Source organism: Haliaeetus albicilla, chromosome 13 (genome assembly GCF_947461875.1).
Source record: "Haliaeetus albicilla chromosome 13, bHalAlb1.1, whole genome shotgun sequence".
Taxonomy (NCBI): Eukaryota; Metazoa; Chordata; class Aves; order Accipitriformes; family Accipitridae; genus Haliaeetus; species Haliaeetus albicilla.
Window position 1 is genome coordinate 37449808 of NC_091495.1, and position 16590 is coordinate 37466397.

Consider the following 16590-nt stretch of genomic DNA (forward strand, 5'->3'; position numbering starts at 1 on the left):
CGCCCGGCCGTGGGTGCTGCCCCGGGTGGGGTGGGGGGGGCGGCCCGGCTCCCACTCACGCAGCGCGGCCAGCAGCGCGGCCAGCAGCGCCAAGCGCGGCCCCATCCCGCAACGGCCGGTAACGGCCCCGCCGCCCCCCGCACACAGGCGCGGACACGCGGCTCCGCCCAACGCCTTTATTAGAGCCCGCCACCCGGCCCCGGCCCCGGCCCCGGCTCCGTGTCCACGTCCGTCTCCCGGCCGTCGCTGCCCTCCTCGGCGGCGGGGCTGTGAGGAGACCCGGAGCGGTGCCTCAGCCCCGGCCTGGCTTGGGGAGCGCCTCAGTCCTCCCGGGGATCACCTCGGCCCTGGGGAATCTCCTCACGTCCCCTCCCGGGGAATCGCCTCATATACCCCCCGGGAATCACCCCATACTCCCCCTGGGAATCTCCTCATATCCTGCCCCAGGAATCTCCTCATACCCCCCCCCGCCCCGGGGAATCGCCTCATATACCCCCACGGGAATCACCTCATATCCCCCCCGGGGAAACTCCTCATATCTGGGAATCACCTCATATCCCATCCTGGGAGTCACCTCATCTCCCCCAAGAATTGCCTCATATCCCCCCCGGGAATCACCCCATATCGCCCCTGGGAATCTCCTCATAACCCCCCTGAGAATCATCTCATATCCTGCCCCAGGAATCTCATACCCCCCCCAGGAATCGTCTCATATCCCCCTTGGGAATCTCCCCATATCCCACCCTGGGAATCACCTCATATACCCCCCTGGAAATCGCCTCATATACCCCCCTGGAAATCATCACCTCAGCCCTGGGGATCACCTCAGCCCCCACCCTCCCCCAGGGATCACCTCAGCCCTCCCGGGGGAACACCGTGGCCCCATCCCACGCCCCCCCGTCCCCCCATGGCAGGGACCACTCACCCCTCCGTGTTTGGGGGCTGCGCCCGCCGCCGGAGGACGAGGCAGACGGCCCCGGTCAGGAGGAGCAGGAGGAGGCAGGAGCCCAGCACCGGCCAGGCCAGCGTCATGTCCTCCAGCGCCCGCTGCATTGGGAGGCCTGGCAGGAGACAGCCCAGCGGGCAGGGGGCATGGGACCACCACCTTCCCTGCCTGCGCCAGGGACCCCAGCCCAGCACCCGTCCCCACCTCCGCTGCGGGTACTGACCACCATCCATCAGCTGGAGGCCACTATCGACGCTTCCCCCCAGTCCGGATCCCTTCCGTAGGCAGTCGGGGGGCTTCCAGCCAGGGTGGCAGTGGCAATGTCTCTTATTATTGCACACCTGAAAAGCCCAGGGCCGGGTGGTAAAAGTTGGCGATGAATTCAACGCAACGGACGCTCCTGCCCAGACCGGCATCAGTCTCGCTGCCGCTGGGTTGGGACAAGGCTACGCGCGCTTAGCGGCACTCTGGCAATTTAGGAAGCGCATCAGACAAGGAATGCACCATAAAGTGCAGGCTCGAAGAGCCTTGAGACATCAGACAAGCATAAAACATCACCCTCCTGCAAAACCCACAGGCACTTCTCTCTGATGAGCAGAAAAGAGGAGCGGCTCGCCCCAGCCACCAGCACTGCAGAGCCAGGCAGTGGTCTGGAGACCCCAGCAGCGCTCCACGCACCACCACGCAACATTTTTTATCTACACTAGCTCCGCTGCCCTCAATAGTTTAAATGGTTTTACTTGGTGTATTAGCTGACAAGGTCGCAATTTTGTTGAGTATCAGCCTAAAATGGGTCTTCGATCAGTTCCCATAGAAGCCCCAGCAAATCTGTACGACAAAGCCACCTGCCCTCCGCAGCACAGTGCGCGCTGCGTGGAATCACTTACGCCGTGGCCGTGGCACTTCACTTTGCTGTCACAGTCATATCCCAGGACCGAATGTGGGTGACAAGTGTTGTTTATACACACCTAGGAAAAACCACAAGCAGTTCTGGCTCAGCATTGTTTTGCCATTGCAGCACTTGGCCCATCAGTCTGATGTGTCAAAGAGGAGTGAAAACATACTACTTCTAAAAAAACAACAATGGTGCTTTTAAAAAGCTCATTACTGTCTTGGGGTTGGGTTACGTCTAATGCTCACACCATGCCAGACCTTTAATGTAATGTTTGCATGTTTTTACAGTGTTTGTAAATATCGAGTACACTTATGTTGCAAAGGAGCACGTATTTCTAAAACCTTGTTAATATTTACAGTTTATGTCTGTCATTTTAGATGACTATATAATGTTTTCTCACCTTTCCGGAACCACACTTTGTACCTGGCGGAACCAGAAGAGGATCCAGCCTTGCTGGTGCATTCAAATAATCCAAAGATATACATAAATGCTCGCGCACTTGGACGTAAAGAACAGCAGCAGCTTCTGATGGAAATGGAGTGCTGTACGGGTATGTGCAGATTAACTTTCCACATCTCAGATTCCTATAAAATCAATTTGCATAGGATGTGTATCACACACACATATATATGTGTATGCTCCCTGATCAAAGACTAGAAACATTTAAACAGCAGAACACAAATCTGGAGCACTGCATGATAAGAAAAAATGAGCAGGACTGGGAAGTCCAGGAGACGATCTGAGACATAAGGAGAGACACCATACTACTAACAAGGAGAACTCACATGTGACTGTCTATTTATTGCTTCACAAATCTTACTATCAACTGGAGTCTTGATACGTTCCTTGACTGTAAAGTCCCAATTAAATATGCATTTTTAGCAGAGCAAGCACCCTTTCCCTAGAGCATACCTCCAAGCACAGGACTTATAGCCTTGTCTGGGCTGGAACCCACAGTGTCCAAATCTGTCCCGCTGACTATTGAGCTCCTCGTAACAAGCCACAGGAGCATTTTTTGAACCTACAAGTTTAGCGATAATATTTATTATCATTTAAAGGAACACAAAGGGACATACCATGGTATATAATAACTTCTTAATTTTTCATCCTGTTCATAGCAGAGCTTAGATGCTGTTCACTAGTTAGAGAAAATGTAATACCTGTCCCTGAACTGCCAAACCCTCAGCAGTCCTGAACCCCAGAAACACAGGATTAGCAAACAGTAGGTTATCTCTCTGATTAAGTTCACTCACAGATAATAATTTGCTTTTTTTGTTGTTGTTTTCATAGTTATCTCTGAAGAATCGGAAGAACTACATGCTACTGAAGTGCATATTTACCAGAATCAAAACTCAGCTTGAAATGTTTTCCTAAAGCTGTGTCCTTCCCTCCTCGGGTGCCCCACTCCACCCCTCTGCCCTCCGTTCAGGTACTGCACCTACCCTTCCCAGGCACCACAGTCTCTGCTCTCCCTCCTGCCCACTAACTGCATGCACAAGGAGAAGCTGGGACACAAGGTACAAGTCTTCCACAGAGTGCTGTGCCTCATCACTCCTATTAGATACGTGCAAGTGCAGTCCCTACAACCCCTCCTGCTTCAACAGGTACTTGAAATTGGGTTCAGGCTCATGAGGGAGGTATCAGAAACGAGTTACCAACCAACCACAAACCCTCATTTCCACGAAACGAGGCTAAAAAGACACAATGAGACCGACCTGAGATCGGTGCATTAAAGAGCAAAGACACAAACTGAGCATTGTTACTCCTGGGGCCACCTCCAGCACCTGGGCAGTACCAGCACAACCAGAGCAGCCTCTGCTACCTCTCCCGTAGAGCCGCCGGCACTGCAGGTCCGGAGACTGGCAGCGTCCCTTGTAGCAGTAGCCGGTGCCGTGCTCACAGCCGTGCCCGTCCTGCACGTACAGGTCGGGGGGGCAGGATGCGGAGGACCCGTTGCAGAACTCGGCCAGGTCACACTGCGCGTCGGCGGCGGGGCGGCACAGCGAGTTTTTCTGCTTGAACTGGCAGAGGAGGCAGAAAGGACTCTTCTCTCCATCCTTTCGCGCCCACCGGCGCAGGGGTCCCCTCTCAGGCCCCACGCAGCCCCTCCCGATGCTGTCCAGAGACACATCTCCTGTCCCTCGGGATCACCTCTGAGGCACTCGGGTCACCACACGCACCTTACACTGTCCAGGACTCTCTTCCCCCAGTAATATTCCGCCCGGGGGTTTCAGGGAGCTGAGCTAGAAAGCCCTTCCCCAGGAAGCACTCTGATCATAAGTTTGTCTCCATCCTTCAGCATAGGAACATACTAATTCTCCAAAAATAAATAATGATCTTGCAATAATGATAAAAACATGCCTTACCTGACATTCATTACAACATAATCCAGAGGAACATTTCACTCCTGGCTTAAACCGACACATTTTAGTACAGCATTTATCCTTCAAACATGCCTGGGGACACATTGTAAAACCACGTTATTCTATTTCTTTGTTCCCCTAGAGGTTTTTACTGTCAGAAGTTCTTCTCTTCCTTCTTCTCCCCCAAAAGCTACACGTGGGCAATATCCAGCATAAAAAATTGGGCAAAGCTGCTGTCAGATCGACGCCATCATAGAGACGATCTAAAACCCAACATAATCCTTCTTGGGCCGGCCTCTGCTTCAGCTCTGCCGCTAGTCTCGAGGGTTCATTACTCTAAACTTACGAACAGTATAAATTTACGTATTTAGCCATAATTCCTGCAGCACCCACCTCTGCCGCCCCGCAGTCACACTGCTCGCCGCGCTCCACGATGCCATTGCCGCAGACGGCCACTCTCCGGTAGGACAGACCGGTCAAGCGCGGTCTGTTGAAAAGGCATGTGCTCCCATTGTGCTTCAGGAAGGTTTCAAAGTCCCCGATGCTGCAGCTGCTAAAGGCTTTCGCCCCGCTGACATGTCTAAAATAAAGCAATTATCCATACTTGTCTGTGTTAACACATCTACTGCCGTTCACTCTCTCAAAATCTCTGTGCAATTCCAGGACTTGCTCACATACTGGAACAAGGCGCAATGGTCCCCTGGGTGTCTTTCAGTTCACTTGCCAAACCTCGTTTTACAACACATTATTAACAGAGGCTGAGAAACATTCAGAAATACCCTGCTTTTGGAAAGAAAAGGTCTCTCTTCTCAATTTAAGCACTCAATTACTAATGTAATTATTCTTATTTTCCTTCCTGAAGGAATAAAAGCAGGTATTTCCAATTTGTTGTCATTTTTGCAACAGAATGACATTTGTCAAGGACACCCCTAAGGAGAGGACACCCCGCGATGATCCCCACCACACAATTGCGACCGCTTGGCCAGGTGGTGGGTGACACGCGGCTGCATGAGCCAGACGGGCACTGGCTCCCCATCTCCCCCAGTGCATCCTGCCCACCCACCTCAGCTGCCCCAGCCCCCGCAGCCCCCGCAGGGCACAGGCAACGCCGCGGGCAGGGACAGGACCCCACCAACTCACAGTGCCTCCGGGCTCATGAGGCAGACGCGCCCGGGGCAGCGGCAGTCTCGGGAGTCGTCGTAGCTTATGCCCAGGCTGCGTCCCAGCAGCTGCGCCAGGAGAACGGAGAAGGACTCCAGCGTCACGGCCCCTTGGTACTAGAGGGAGGAGGGAGCAGGGCTGCCGTGGAGGTGCCTTCCCTGCGGAGACCCCAGCAGACCCCAGCTCCAGCCCCGGATGCTCCCACCCATCCATCCCAAGCGAGCTCCGGCTTCATGGACACGCGTGCTAGTGGGGGACAGGCAACACCGTACCATGGCCACTGCGCCAGCAGCGTCTCTCTGACATGCCTTTCCCAGACCCGTTGCGCCCACGAACGCTGCTTGGTCCCTGTACCTGAAACACACGCACGTACACCGGCCACCCGGCCCGGGACACCCCGGTCACTGTGGGTAAGTGGGGGATCCCGGGTTTGCACAGCCTGAGGCCCCCTCGGTCCCCACGGGCTGCCCCGCTGTCCCCCGGTGCCCCCGCCAGCCCACGGGAGCCGCTGGCAGGGCCTGTGTGCCGGCCAGTGCCAAGTGCCAGACAGGGACCGGGGCTGCAGATTTCCCATTGCCAGGGCAGCAGCGGAGCCTCTCCTCAGCCATGGGCTGCAGGGACAGGCGGCGCAACTGCATACGCTACATCACCAAAGGCTGGCTAGGAGGTACGTCCTGAAAGAAATACTTTCAGAATATTAAGGAATTAGGAAATATGTAAGAAATATGTTTCTTTTAAAAAAAAGCATTTTTCGTGGGAATCTTTGTAGTTCAACCTACATTGGTTTAACTGATTTCTACCATGTAACCTTTAACGAGTAAGAAAACCTTTATCTTACAGTAATAGATAAGCTATATCATACGATCCCAGAGCGAGATGTGACTGTTTCCACTGTAAAAATTGCTGTAGAAGGTCATCTGCTTCCCCTGCTGTCGATATTTTATTCTCCTCTGTCCACAGCTCCAGGGAGGACAGCACAATGGTAACATTAAGAGGATTAAACATCTGAAAGCATAACAGAGGAAACGCCTGCTCACATACCTTTCCTTCTGAGCAGAATTACAGCTCTATACACAAAAAATCACGTAGGAAAAGCCAATTGCTATTGTCAGTCACTGAATGACATCTGTATGACAAATAGAATGAACAAACCTAAAAAATAGGAAGATATGCCCAGAGGCACGAGATCAAAGCCTAATAACCAGTGGAGTGACGAACACCATTAGAAGTTGCTTATAAGCACCTGAGTGGAAACAGATTAATTGTACGGCTGATCAGTGAGACAAGATCTGCAGCACGGAGAGGGGAACAATCTAGGAAGCCTCAAAACGTTGGACGTCAGCTGCCTGAAGGCAAACTGCCTGCGTTTTTGTACATCTGCATGAGACATTGCCACCACATATGGAAGGATGCTAATTTGTAGCAGATTGACATATCTGGAGAAAAACTCCCCAGGAAACACTTTACAGGCTATAAATACCAGACAGCTTACTCCCGGTTCCTGTGAAAAGGCAATGGGGGACAGTGGCCAGGTCCTGCAAATTCCTACTCCATTCTGCTGAACAGCACTTCCCTTGATACCAACTTGTCACGGTTCATGACTTGCCCCAAGCAGCTAACCATAACTCTAGCACAGACCATACCACCAGAGCCATTACAGCTTTGAAAAAGCATATTTTCACAATTGCTAAGCCAAACCTTTGTATTAGCCCACTGGGAGTAAATCCCTCGCCCACCTCTGACCAAGTCTGGACCAGGCTGCTGAGAAGCTAGGAGCTCCTGCCATCACAGCCAGAACATCGCGAGTCAAGACCTGGAATTTTTTACATAGCCTCCTCCTAAAACCAAAAGCAGCTGTGGCCAAAAAGCAAGCTGTGACCAAAAGCAGCAGTAGGTGGCCATTACTAACATCAACCCCTCCATCTTACTACAATACAAACCAGACTTTAAAACTTACATTGTTGACTAAATTGAAGACCTGGATTATCTTCTGTGTTGCAGCATTTGTATCTGAACCCATATAGTTGTACTGAAAAATAACCCAAGAGGACATAAGAGCAGACAAGGCATTTACCACGATGAAGCAGAACGATGTTGAAACGCTGAAATGATTGCCAACATCCAGTCATGTAAATGTGAGCTACGAATTTTCATTCTTTCTTTCCTACAGAACCTACAATACACATAACTTTTCAGAAGGGAAAATAAATACATATAACAGCTGTGAAATGGCACCATTTCTATGCTCGTAGAAGTCAGGCAAACACAAGGAGAAAATGACTGGCACAGACTTACCAAAGCCTTGTCCAAAACTACGTACACTTTCAAGTATTTGGGAGATCGGGCTGCAGCTGATACTGGCTGAAAAAGAAAATGGTCTCCAATGCCATTTATTTCTATGTTCTATAGTCACCTTATTCCTGAGGTTTGCTACGCTACTCAAGTGTCCATTCAAAAGCAATGCTTTGATGCTGTATCCAAATTAGCATAACGTAAGAAGCCATTCCCACTCAGCCATTTCTGACTTTTTTCAGAAGATGTTCTACCTTGGCGATGCCTTTCATAGGCACTAGATCAGTAAGGATCCACGCGACACCCCAGCGCAAGCACAGGCACTCCTAAACCTCCCCCATCTCTGTCCATCCAGACAACTCCGGCCAAAGCTTCCTGCGGGATTGGACCCCTCCCCACGTGACGGGGACATCAGCACCCCCGAGACAACAGGCACACACTCACTTCGTCACCTCCACGTGCTTTGGTTGACATCTCTGCTGTCAGCCTGCCTGGCCCGCTCTCGGGGTGGCTGTTGGCCAAGAGGGAACCTGCCATCCTCTCGTCACTCACTCGATACACAAAGTGCTCGAACGCAGGAGAATAACCCAGGGGCTCAATCCCATAGCTCACATTCTCAAACTGCAGCAAGCCCCTGCCAAGGTGACGGCACCAGCCATTTGCCACCAGGCGCTGGCAGCCACGGCGCGGAGGCTGCCGGGGCATCCCTGGGCTCCCCCGTGGCAAAGGCCCGGCCGTGCCCACCGGCACTAACGGGTAGGGCAGTGCGGAGAGGTGGTGGTTCGTTACCTGAGCCCCGAGCAGGTGCTGAGGGTCACTGCCGAGCTGGGGAAGCCCTCGACGTACCCCCGGTAGTGGCAGCCTCCCTACATCACGACAGAGGACAAGGAGCCCCTTCTGTGGCCGTGAAGGCAATTCCCTCACCCAACGCCCAAACAGTTGAACTGCACGTACCAGACAGCAGCTCTACACTGCAACACTTACAGTACAAAACCACCAAAGCAATCCAAGGTTACCTTGATAGGGGTTAAATCAGAGCGCAAAGATCCTTTCTCATCAGACATGTAAATCCTGAAATCTTCAGATAAAAAGACGCTACAAAAGAAAGGTATAAAGTGAAGCACTTAAAGCAATATCTCTTACCTGGTTTCTTGAGCTTATTCCAGGTCCTGCAGCCTGCACTATTGCACTGGCCGATCCAGAACCCGCTGGCATCAGGGCTCACAGGCACAAACATCCCTCAAACCCTCCTCCAGCCCTCTGCCACCCCTCAGCACTCGGGTGCGTGGCGCACACGCACACATTCCCTGGGGGCTTTGGGACGTGCCTGCAGCGGGGCACCATCCTGGCAGCTGGAAAGAGCCCGAGTGAGCGGTGCCAGTGTCAACGCCCACAGTGGGGATCACCCCACAGTGGGGATCACCCCACAGCCCTGCACCGTCCCGTGCTGCGGGCAGAGCACCGCAGCGGTCAGACAAGGCAACGCCAGGGCCAACTTACTGCTGCCGCAGGTGAACGGTGTACGGCCTCCCCTCTATCCTGAGGACGTAGGATACCGTGTCCTTGCGTGTGCGGAAAAAGCAGAGAAAGTGAGAATTAGGAACGCCGGCTTTGGGAAAGCACGCTCCGAGGGCAGTCTTCAAACGCCGAGGGCAAGCGCAAGGGCTCGGCGCTTCCCCAGGGAGCAGGCACAGCCTGTGGTGCCTCCGTTCCAGCTGCCAGCACATCTGTACCCCTCCTCCTCTACCGCTGGAGACCACCATCTCCTCCACAACCCCATCCCGGGACCCCTGGAGCAACGTGCCTGCCCAAGTGCTGCCTCCCCCGTCGCATTCGCCGGCAGCCGCAGCGGGACCATGATCTGGGCCAGCGCCTGCGAGCCTGGAGGGGAAAGAGACCCGCGGCCTGCCGACCCCAGCCCCCGGCCATGCGAGATGACCCCCAGGGGCATAGGGGGGCACCGGGAGCGGGGGCCCGGTCCGGACTCACATAGCAGCAGCAGCAGCGGCAGCAGCAGCGCCCGGTGCGGCCCCATCTGCCCAGCCGATAACGGCCCCGCTGCGCCGGTTGGGCCCCGCCCCGCCGCGGAAAGCAGAGGCGGACGAAAGCGCCTTGTACAAAACCGGCATCTTTATTGCTCGTTTGTTTCTTACAAAGGGGGTCGGTAACAGCCCTTTTCATCAGAGCCCGACGGTACCGGAGCGACGCGCGTCGCCGCGCAGAGAGCGGGGACGGTTCTGCGGAGCGCAGAGGTTTTAACGCGGGTCGGACGGGGACATCGCCTCCGCTTTCTCCAGACCTACTCGGGGGACAGGGATAAGCGTACACTTTAAAAAAGAAAGTCAGTAGTCATCTTCAGTGTTCAACACATGTAAAATTTGAGCTATTTCCTTTCCCTAGGATCGCTTCTAAAAACCACGTGTTCACTGCCCTACGCCACCACCCTGCAAATATTGCTAATGAGCATGCTGGAAGTATAAAAACTCTTTTATCTGTTAAAAGGCACCATTTTCAGCATAGTTTTAGTTCACACATACAGCTTCAAATACAATTAAGTACGTCTCTCTCTCTCTCTCAGATGACTTCATTCCCTGGATTCCCTCCTCTCGTCCCCACCCTCCGAACTCGAGTCCCGAGCTGCCTGGAGAGGCTCCCCTGGACCCCTGCCTCCCTCCGCTGCAAAGCTAACTGTTACAGCCAGCCAGCCCAAACTGAGCAGAATACAACAAGAATTAGGAAGTGATTATCTTGGAACAAACAGAAGACCCCCACAAATAGGTCTGGTGATATTCTAGGTGACATTTTACATATTTTAATAGTGTTATAAATCTTAGTCTAAGTTTATGGGAAACCACAGGAGTTCAAGTATTTTATTACTGCAAATGCAAACACTATATATATATTTATATATGTATATACAGAGGAAAAGGGGTTTTTTTGGCAATATTATGGGGGATTTTACAGACTGAGTTTGTACTCAGTGGCTAGCACAAAGTGAAAAAGCCAAGCACTCTTTTCAGTACTTATTTCACTTTTAGCAAGTTTGTGCAACAGATTTCTGTTTGTGACCGCCAGCATCCAGTTTCTGCCCACTGCACAACAGTATCACCATTAACAGATCTCCTCTCCTCAGCCAGCACACCAAATGCTACCCACTGCTTTTCAGAAACAGTTTTAAAATCTACTTTAGTCAGTGGTCAAAACAGATCGCAGTCCGATCTAATGCAAGTTAGCCTGTAAGCATCCTGACTGACACTAAAAAGGCTTGAGGGTTAGGGGAAAGGGTTGCATTAGTCAACAGGTTCCTGTTTAAAGTGCTCAGAGAAGCTCAGGGGGTCTAGGCAGATAAGACATTTTTTGCTTCTCACTGTTCTGCAGGGACTGCTACTCAGTCTTCAGACCCAAATTAAAACCTAAGAGCACCCCGTTTTTTTAAAACCAAAATATGGCCGTGTCTTTTCGTACCTTTATTTTCATTGCCTATTCATGATATTAGTGGAAATTAGTACAGGATTCTCATTTAGCAACTCACAATTACTAATTTAAAACCACTAAAATTAGTGCTCATATAGCACAGCTTAGTGTCAGTCAGCATGGAAGTAAGAATTTAAGTGCATTATTACACATCAATAGACATATATACATGCATAAACATGTTTACAGTATGTTTATCTTCCTCTGAAAAAGTACACTGATACCTTATTTCACTTGTGCCATTAATGTGTAAATGGATAACATTTTCCAGTCCATGCAAAATAATTTTAAATTAATTGGCCAGATTTCCTTGTTTTGAAAATGGTATGGGTTACTTCAATTCTTCACCGTACATTTAGAAAGACGACAACAAATCAGACAATTTTGTTATCAGGGTTCATCGCAGAAATGGGGAAACCAAAAGTAACTCCCAAGTGCTGTATTTAAAGATTATTTAACTGCAGGCTGCTCCACTTCCAGCTGGACAGCCCTGCTGCAGTTTACAAAGCCACAATACTCAGATCTAAGAACGGGTTAGATGTTTTTCAGTTCCTGTAGCTTTGGTAGAGGTATTTAGTTTAAAGTTTTACATTCCTTGTTTCAGTATCTCATTTGCCTTATCCCAGGCTGCAGAAGGAAGGCTTTCCACGATTACCATGGGCCACTCAATGCAAGAAGGATAACTGCAATTTCAGCTCTGTCTCAGTGAACAGGTCAGCTCATGTGAAGGCTCCAAAGAAGCCAAAAGCTATTTGGGAGGCAAAGGTGCCGGTCGAGAAGGAAAATACTGTCCCTGAGGTAAACATTTTTGCTGTGACGGAGGAGGTCCCTGAGGTGCACATTTCTGTTGCGGAGGTGGCGGCCTACAAGGGGACAGAGAAGCCATCGTCAGTCCAGGTGACCACATCCGTACGCATGTCCCTCTCCCTCTTGCCTGGGGCCACTGCGGAGACTCCCCCCGGCCAGCTAAGCTGCTTCTCGCAATCTCAGCTTCCACGCTGAAGACTCATTTCAAACACGCTGTGGTCAGACTCTGCTTTCCATTGCCTGAAGTCCTCAGGGAACTCCAGTTTGTTACATCCCATTTTTCCCAAAATAGTTTAAAGACCCCCCATGAGTTTTCCCCCCCAACACAAGCTATTTTGAAGTACTCACTCTCAATACCTCATGCTTTCTGGATACGCATTTTTTATGGCACAGGCATTACATCTTAGAAATACAATTAAAAAGTAAAATGAAAAATAAAGGAAAACTTTCTGTTCAAAGTTAATGAGAAATGATCCCGTACTTGGCAATAACGTTCACAAATCAGTGAAATGACAGATTTTTGAGTAATTTCTTTTTAAACTGCTTGTTTTGAGAAGCATTTTATTCACCTGTATGCAGGACTAATCTGGCCCCAGAAAAGCATTCTGAAACCTGTTAATCAAAATGTAGCTTTGACAGTATGTAAAATGAATGCTATGGGTAATAGCACTTTAGTTCCACAGTGTGAAATGAAGGAGAAACTTCTTTCAATAAAAGGTCAGTCCTGCTGGCATATAATACATGATGAAATACCCTAATGCTTACGGAGATGAAGGCAATGACAATCTATATACATCAGCGCAACTGCCAGTTGTTATTTGCAATAACTCAACCAACCTTGTCGGCAGCTTCTGTGGCTGCAGTGCCTGGTATTGCGGAGATGGGTAGTAAGACTGGTGGTAAGCCTGCTGAGGATGCTGGTTAACTGGGTAAGATGGAACAGGAAAGGTATTTGGTTCCATACCCTACAAAGACAAGATAATGAGAACATTCACAAAATTGCACTTAGGGAATTGAAGTATTTGTTTCATTAGTAAATTGACATTTAAGACCACTTGCAAACAAACCTGAAAACGTCAAGAGTTGCTCTTTCCTTCTGAGAAACTCAGTAGAAAGAAGCAACAGCAGTCTGAAAAGTACTATGTTTTGGGAAAAACAGAAAGGCTGATCACAACAAGTGTTTGATTTGTTCTGCAAGTGTGCTTTGGCTAGTTACTGCGTTCGGAGAGATAACTGACCTGCAAAGGAGTGGGGCTAAGGAGCTGGCAAGGATTGTTCCCCTCCTCAGGTGGGGCAGGGGGTTCCAGTGTAAGGGGAAGGGGGGTAGCAAAGCAGGTAAACTGCTTGGCAAGCCAAGCACAGCCCATTAAAAAAGCTTAAACACTGGGAAACTGAGGAGTTCCCCCCACACACCCTAGGAAATAATTTTCTCTGCCTCCTAGCAAAGAGAAAACCCAATTTGCAGAAATGAAAAAATAAAGTAACTTTGAAGCTTTTATTAGGGCAAAAATTATATAAACTGCCTTCACCTGTTACTTTAGAGTAACAGATAGCAAATAAAGTAATGAAAAGTGGGTCATTCCTACCATGGGAACACTTCTGGGAGCATAAGGCATGCCGTGTGAAAAGCCTCTGTGGTGGTAGTCTCTCGGTTCGGTTTCTGTTCTAGGAGGTGGTGACTGAAGTGACCTGTAATCCAATTGATATGGACTGTGTGAGCATATAACCTTGACAGAATGACTATGCAGGCTATGAATCCAAGTGCTTTGAACCCATTAGATGGATTTATACTATCTTAGCACATATCAAATGTCAGGAACATAGTATTTGACATGTATCTAATGAACAGCATAACCCTTTTTCTGTTTAGGACTATGACAGCTTCATTTTCCCACTTTATACCAAAGGTGGGACCCAAAAATATAAAACCCATCACCAATGCACGACAAAAACCATAATGCTAAAAAGAAAGTTCTCTGCTCCCTCAATTTAAGATGAATTTACCTTTTCTGTCATTGCCTGGGGCAAGCTAAATGCATCATTTGATGCAGGGGCCTTTGCCTGACATCTTGGGACTGGAATATGTCTCCATACTTTAGCATTGGCTTGTGTAAACAAACGTCTATGGACTACCTCAAAAGGGCAGAGGAGAAGGTGAAAGGAGAATGTACTTACGAATGGCAGCGTGACATTAATCTTCTACAGGATCGCTTCAGTCTGTCTCTTTTTGCAAATGCCAGAGCAGCAGCTATAAGGAGTGGGAGGACCAGGAAAAAAAATACCAGCAGGCCATCTCTCAGTGAGGTGTCTTTGTCTGATGGGGACAAAACAATGGAGAAGAAAAAAAGTATTACACGGCATTACCACCACTTGACTCATTGTAGCAGTAAGTATTTGGTAGGATTGGTTCTACAACTATTTTCCATTTTTCATAGAAGAAAAAAACTAAAGAATCTAGTAAGACTGCAAGATATATGCCCAAATATATTCTTTTCTAATTATCTTTTCAGAGGGATTGTCTGGTCAAAGATGAAAGAACTGTGTGTGCCACGATACCCTGGGCTCTAACAGCATATTGAATTACTAGATCAATACCTAATTTTTCTTCCACTACATTACTGTGAAGATCTTATGAGCTCAACTGAAGGAGAGGAAAACTGAGTTTCTGCCCTTTGGTCTAATCCTAAATCTTCCTCTTCTCCTACCATTGTTTGCTGTAGGCAAAGAACTCAGGTTCTTAACAATCTCTACACTTTTACATGCAGCAAATTTCTCCACTGCAGGCTGTACAAAAAAACCCTTTCCCTTTTTTTGTCTGATGATTTGAGGCATCTGTTCATGCTCCAACATGATTCACCAGTCTGTTATTGCATCAACATAGTGTCTATCTTCCCCCAAAACCCACACCATCTTATGAAAAACAGTCTTCAGGATCATTCTTGCAGCTCATAGAAGGGACTACATCAGTCCCATCTTTATATACTCCACATGGGCATTGCACAAGTTTTCTCCAAATTACAGCTTGGATTTGGCTTCCTATTTCATCTTCAAACTGTCAGTGAGAAAAGTAAGCTTCACAGCCTCATTCAGTTTGCTTTCTCACATGCATGAATTGTATTCCCCTGTCCCAGGCACCACATTCCCACTCTTCACATTCAAACATAGATACATATATCCTGAAAGTACATAGATACGCCACCTTGCCACATCAAACATTGACCTAGTACCCTTCCTGGAGGAAAAACTACGTGAAAAAAATCCACAAAATGCCATCCCCAACCCATCTTTTTCCTCCACAAAAAAAAAAAAAAAAGCAAACCAGAAGTCTGCAAACAATACAGTGTCACAAACCTCTGTATCTCCCCATTTCTTTATCATGTACCTCTTCTATAGTGTAAGCTGTTTGGGGCAGGGACTACATTTACATTTACTACCAAATGAAGCATGCTATCTGCACTCAAATAATAAACACTAATAAAATAGTGACTTGTCAACATGCATTGCCCTAACCCACCTCAGCCAGATGTTAGTCCTGACTGCACTGCAGGTGCACATGCAACTACCTGCAGATACCAGAACAGGGCAGCTACTCATCTCTGCCACTGCTGCTAGAAGCACCATGTCCTTATGAAGATGCAAATTCACATCCATGGATTTGAACCCACATCCTCAGCCAAATTTCATGTTTTGTTTGGATCTAAGAATGGAAGGGACTTCAGTTCCCAGCTTGGATATAGAGAAGTCCAAGAAAATTTTGGTCCAAGATGGCAGAAATCACCTGAAGGCAATTAAACCAGTCCAGTTTCTTTACAGATTCCCAACATCCCAAAAAAGAGTAGTGCAACACCTTGAGCCCAAAACCTGAACTAGAATTGTTTGCAGATGAAACCTGGTGAAGAGCTAACCACCAGCACTTCAACTACTTGCCATTATAAGGTGGTCCACTGTCCAGACTTCCTCCATAGCCTTTAGTGTCGCAGTAAGGAGGGGCCCAGCCTGCTTCACAGTGACAGTTCCGTGTTGTTATTGCACACCTGTATTTAAACACCACAAACATCATGGTATTTAGTAACTTAAGTTTCCATATATTTAAAAGCAGCATGCAGTAGCCATGACCGTCTATTCTTTCCTTTCCATATCACTCAGCCTGGAGAGCTTTAACCGGTAACTCCCATGTCAATTCTAAACAGTCCTTGGCCAGGCGTCTCAAGATTTCACATGACTGAGCAAGCACAGCATTGTTCAGGATGAGCTTCCAAAGATTAGCTATCCTAAAGGCTTAAAGAGCATGGCTTTTTCTTTTTTTTTGTGAGATGCAGAGTTTCAAGTTACATTAGTAATACTGGAATTGGGAATTCTTCTTGCCTTGCAAAAAAAATACCATCTTAAGAGCTTTTGCCAAAGATTTTTTTGATACTGTTATAGGCTCTCTTGCCCAGAGACATTTTATAGAGAGTTTTACAGTTAAACAAAACAGAAAAATTAAGTCAATATCCACCATTTTAAAACTTGCTCAACTTGCATAACTTCGGTCCAATTTTTGCTGACTGTTAAAGGCACTTTTCTCACTAACAGTGCCAAAAAGCACCTTTTAATAGCAAAACCCATCCTCAAGAACCCCACAGAATTTTTTTAATCACTGCATCTAGCAT

The 16590-nt window shown here is 48.6% G+C and overlaps 2 protein-coding genes across 2 annotated transcripts in view; both read right to left on the bottom strand.

The window, feature by feature from the left end:
* Positions 1–54: 54 nt before the first annotated feature.
* On the bottom strand, positions 55–9387 carry LOC138688677 (disintegrin and metalloproteinase domain-containing protein 2-like). The gene is made up of 18 exons (XM_069800886.1): positions 9158–9387; positions 8674–8752; positions 8447–8523; positions 8102–8291; positions 7661–7726; positions 7323–7394; positions 6204–6370; positions 5638–5719; positions 5345–5481; positions 4598–4784; positions 4208–4297; positions 3664–3862; positions 2754–2862; positions 2242–2425; positions 1834–1914; positions 1170–1287; positions 926–1061; positions 55–267 (listed from the first exon to the last, which is right to left on the bottom strand). Exons 1-18 carry the CDS (start codon positions 9382–9384, stop codon positions 180–182), a joined length of 2289 nt encoding a protein of 762 aa, XP_069656987.1. The 5' UTR covers positions 9385–9387; the 3' UTR covers positions 55–179.
* A 380-nt stretch (positions 9388–9767) lies between these two features.
* Positions 9768–16590, bottom strand: part of ADAM9 (ADAM metallopeptidase domain 9) — a 29877-nt gene continuing 23054 nt past the window's right edge. The window contains 5 exon segments of the mRNA XM_069800896.1: positions 9768–11994; positions 12776–12903; positions 13525–13627; positions 14114–14252; positions 15866–15972. Of these exon segments, the coding sequence (XP_069656997.1) occupies positions 11880–11994; positions 12776–12903; positions 13525–13627; positions 14114–14252; positions 15866–15972 (592 nt within the window). The 3' untranslated portion in view covers positions 9768–11879.